The sequence below is a fragment of the Aplysia californica genome, unplaced genomic scaffold, assembly GCF_000002075.1.
Source record: "Aplysia californica isolate F4 #8 unplaced genomic scaffold, AplCal3.0 scaffold00828, whole genome shotgun sequence".
Lineage (NCBI taxonomy): Eukaryota > Metazoa > Mollusca > Gastropoda > Aplysiida > Aplysiidae > Aplysia > Aplysia californica.
In genome coordinates this window covers 143416-148400 of record NW_004798098.1, presented here as the reverse complement: position 1 = coordinate 148400, position 4985 = coordinate 143416, and the positions used below count along the sequence as shown (strand labels likewise).

Sequence of the window (4985 nt, the reverse complement as noted above, 5' to 3'; positions counted from 1 at the left end):
TTCTCTCTCTCTCTCTCTCTTTGTTTCATTGGAGCACTGTGTGTTCAGTAACCTCACTGCAGTTAGTAAGAAAGAATTTTTATATGTCTGTTCGTTCACTGAGGGTCGATAATTGAAATTCCAATGTTAGTGGGTGGCTATGGTCATTTTTCATTATTTCTGCCTATTTAGAATGTTCGTTTTGTGTAGATATTCAAAGTTATTTAGGTCTCTACCAATTGTTTTTGATGCCTTTCTGATCAATTTGTTTATTTTTATGAAGTGCTGTCTTCCCAAATAGCTACCATAGCAAGAGATACCAAAATTTTTCTAAGTTTCTATTGTGGTGGTATAGAATCTGAAGGATTGATTAATTCAGATTGAAGGACTTTAAGTTTCCTCAGAAAGTACAGTGTCTGATTTACCTTTTTAATGATACTGTTTACGTGATTTTGCCACGTAAATTGTTTGTCCATTGTTAGACCAAGATAATAATGGTTGTAAAACTTATAACATGCTGGAGTGTGGATATGTGCTACATTAATGCAATTATCATTTCATTATTAGACAACAATTCAGAGAGAACTATTCTGTAGTTAACTCCTACCTCCTTGAGAAACTTGTAGGCCAAGCCCATGAAAGCTGGTCCAAGATAGACGGTGAGTGCGTTTTCCTGCACCTTTGGTTTTAGCTCTCGGGGCAGGGTGAAGCTGAAGATTGATGGATATTTCTGACCTCTGTCTGAAAACATTCGACCTGTGAATATGTGGACAAAAAGTGACATGATGAAACACACATTCTGTCTTCTACAGACAAATTTCATAATTTTTTAAATAAATATCTACTCCATGATCTAATCAAATTCACAGAACACGCACTAGCACCTAAAGTTTCTAAAACAGGAAAGCAAACATCTCACTTTTTTTTTCTCAGCTACAGAACAAAGAAAAAAAAACAACCCAAATTCCTCTTTGTCAGGAGACACCAAAGACCAAACACTAGCATTATAAGTCACCCATTCAGCAATTAAACTGAAGTAAAGTGTTAGCGTCAGAAGCCAAAGCATCTGGTGCAAATTTAATAATAATAATAATAATAATAATAATAATAGATAGCATTTGTATAGCGCATATCCCCGCTCACCAGCAGGCTCTATGCGCTTTACACTATATTATTACCCCAAGAGGACCATAGAACACTCCGAAACATTCTCAGCTTCCCTGGAAGCATACAATGCAAGCAGCTGATTAAGCGCTCAAACACTACCAAACTGACAAGATCTTTCTCTGTCTATAGCCGGGTACCCATTCCCACCTGGGTGAAGTGAGGAAAATTCGCGTAAAGTGCCTTTCCCAAGGACACAACGTCAGACCATTGACGGGATTCGAACCCACGACCTTACGGTTGCGATTCCCAGAGCCTAAATTTCTGTTCATGCAAATCTTTAAGTACAAAACCCGTACACAAACGTCATGAAACTTGATAAAAATCAAGAGTATATATTTGAAAACAGCCTATTGCAGTCTGAAAGACAAGGGGCTGGATAACTTTTCATATATACAGAAGGTATACAGGGGGTCGAATGGATACGTTAAGACTACCATAAAAATTTAGCAGTCTCAAGGAGTTTAGTTTTAGTAAGTGTTTTACGGCACTTGCAACACGTTAAGGTCATATAAATGCCGCAGATTAGAGGGTGTTAAAAGAGAGTAACAAACACAAAACAGAAGGAGAGGAAATAAAGACGATAGATATTTGATAGGAAAGAAGAAGCAAACCACACCAAGAGCACCCACCAACCACCCAGTCTTAAGTAGAACGTCAGCTCAGAGCTAGTTAACTACAAAGTTCTTGTTTTGAGAAAAATGGAGCGTGAAAATAGAAACGAGAGGACATTGACACATTGGGAATTGTGATTGAGACAAAACTTGGTGAATTGGTGTCAGTTTTCAATATATGAAAACAGTTTTATGGCGCTCCCAACTGCATAAAGTCATATGGGCCCGCAGAATAGTTTGCTTTTCAGACACAAGATGGAATGTTTTTTGTAATGCCTCAACTTTTGCATTTTATTTCTGGTATTAGAACCGAAATGGACAGTCATTTCTGGCTTCCGGCTGATGAGGAAAAGAAGATGAAGAAAGAGGAGGAGTAGGATGATGATGATGAGGAGGAGGAGGAGGAGGAGAAGGAGGAGGATAATGATGAAGAGAGTAAGAAGGAGAAGAAAAAGAAGATGGGAGGAGGAGGTGGAGGAGGAAAATGATGATGTGGAGAAGAAGAAGAAGAACAGAAGAAGAAGAAGAAGAAGAAGAAGAAAAAGAAGAAGAAGAAGAAGCAGAAGAAGAAAAAGAAGAAGAAGAAGAACAACAAGAAGAGTAAGAAGAAAAAGTCTCAGACAGTAACAAAGCATCCTCACCTTGCCAAAGCATCCCTAGAGTGTCCAGCAGGAGACTATTGAAGACTCTGCGACCGTTGCTCATCTCTCCCATCATCATGCTGGATGATGCCATCGTACTGGGCACTTTGCTGAAAGCCTCACGGAATCTGGGTCAGAAATGTATGGTATGCTATTTTATTCAAGAATTTAAGGCCACAGGCCCATATTTCAAATACAGTCAGTCAGTTATTTCAAATACAGTCAGTCAGTTATTTCAAATACAGTCAGTCAGTTAAATGTGTCATTAGGCACTCGTCCATTTTCGGACATATGGAATTAATTATATCATCTCAAAGCCTGTTTATTTGCCTTGCTTTAGTGGAAAAAATGGGGGTCACCTGGTAAAATATGCGAGTAAATGGCCGCCAAAGTTTGGTGACTTCCAAAGCTTGAGTGTCCTTAGTGAAGTAACTGCAAATCTACATATTTTGTACCTTTCATCAACGTTTTTCAGTGAAATCCACACAGAAATGTGTTCTTAAATGGACTTAAATGTGTTGAACCTTAAAAAAAAAAGAAGCAAAATTGATTTTTAAAAACCCAATGGGTTGATAAATGTTGATTTCTTCGATTTCATAATTTTGACCAGACAGTGGAAAACAGCAAAAGTGTCATGGTCGTCAAAGAGCAGAACTCCCTGCCTTTGCTAATACTCACAAATTTATGATATTGCAAAGCCGGGCTAAAGTGGCCGGGCAGTCAGAGAACAGAAGTCTGTGGATGACCTGTATAGGCAGACACACAACAGGGACTGTGTATTTCTGGCAGATCTGGGACGTCTGAAGACACAAACAAAAACCATTTTCAAGACACATAAACGAACATTTTTAAAGACACAAAGAAACTTTCCAGCCTGGACCAGCTTCAAGATAATCTCGGCAGCAGCAGAATTGATCGCTTTTAAGCACAAGGGGGCTATCCCGAAAAATGCTGTTTTGAGAAAATCGAAGATAAAGTTTTTGCCCCTTGTTCAGTTTCCTTAAAAAGCAAGGAGAGTTTTACTTTTTCACTATAACCACACAAATATACACACCAATGAAACCAAACTTCTCCTGTAGGTAGGGCAATGCCCACTTTTGGTGTAGGTCAAGATTTCTGGAAATCCTCTACATCTAGGTTAGCCCGCTTGTCCTTAAAAGCGACCAATTATCAGAGGCTGCTGTCGAAGTAGTGTCGGACAGCTCGGCTGTCTTCTTGTTGTTATCCATCCAGCTAGGCTGTCTTGTATGAGGCCCCAATCCACACAAGTTGTTCTTGAAAACCTAAACCCTACATTCCCCATAACACGATTTCTATCAATTAAAGTAAGAGGCGGGCTGTTTCCATCCTATCTGTGAGAGAGAACTTATTAACTGTACTGAGATGGATACAATGTCCCAGCAGAGGAGATACTCACTGAGTAAAAATACCTATCCACTACAGAATCAAACTCACATTCCGCATGCGACGCAAAGTGCCGAACAGTTACACCATAAACGCTAGTATGGAGAGCTTTAAAAAAAAAATTCCCTACAGCAATGGTATAGTAAAGAGAGTTGTGTCAAAAGACATGTTCATTTGGCATACACATTCAACATGTCTGGTTCTAAACTCATCAGACTGGCGTCAGTAGTCTTGTGGTTAGGCAACTGGACCTGTAATCATGAGATTGCTGGTTTGGGGGGAAGGGGGGGAGGGGGGGGATGTCGAGGCTCAGCTTAGCCTGCTGTTGTCCTTGAGAAAGGAAATGTGCACAAATTTTCCCATTTGGCTCAGTCCTACAGAAGATGGACATGAAATTCAGGAGTTCCACCTCCTCACTTCTTCACTATATTATGTAGATGTAAGTACTCGCTAGTGCTCTCCCGAAATGGTTTACCGCCACTTTTTCTAATGGTTGGTAGAGGAAGTTTTAGGAGACGTAAACAGCTTGCATAGTTGTTCATTTTTAACTCTTTGTGATTCTTCGTCCAATTACGAATAGTCTGAGTGTTCACACAAACAAATCCATCGACATTTGACAGAATGATAGGGGTTTTAAATTAACACCCTTTGCCGATGGGTGTGTAAAATTGTGGAATCCCTTGCATACTGAAAAAGTTAAACAAGGGGAAAGACATTTTGGCTTAGTTTAAAATCTCTCTTGAAAGGATATTCTACTTTTCTGTACAAATGTAGACAGAAACATCTCAGCAATTAAGGGGTCAATTAACGATCTCATAGCATTGCAAGGGGCGTTGAACCTTTAAAATGTTCTCCATCTCACCAGATGTAAAAAGTCCAGCGTGACATGCTGCAACAAGTAGTGGTCATCTTCCATCCTCATGGCCACCACCACCACCGTGTCCAAAAACTTGATCAGCTTCAGGATAATCTCAGTAGCAACGGACTCATCAACGGTTGTTGTGGAAGTGATGTCCAGACCGCCAGGCCATCTTTTACTGGCTTCTCCGGCAGGGCCACTGTCTACACTTCCTTTACCCTTGCCCACTGAGTCTTCTTCCTGGGAGGAGCTGCGGGAGAGAGAGGATACACAAGACAATAACATAAGCTTTATGGTCCATTTACAGGATGTTTGTTTGTTTGT

At 40.0% G+C, this 4985-nt stretch overlaps 1 protein-coding gene across 1 annotated transcript in view; it reads right to left on the bottom strand.

Moving 5' to 3' along the window:
• The window catches only part of LOC101863622 (centromere protein I-like), a 15412-nt gene that overhangs the window by 3142 nt on the left and 7285 nt on the right, over positions 1–4985 (bottom strand). The window contains exons 6-9 of the mRNA XM_013088896.2: positions 4665–4911; positions 3077–3198; positions 2399–2526; positions 587–735 (exon numbers count right to left, since the gene is read on the bottom strand). Coding sequence (XP_012944350.2) covers positions 587–735; positions 2399–2526; positions 3077–3198; positions 4665–4911 — 646 coding nt within the window. The remainder of the gene's footprint in view (positions 1–586; positions 736–2398; positions 2527–3076; positions 3199–4664; positions 4912–4985) is intronic.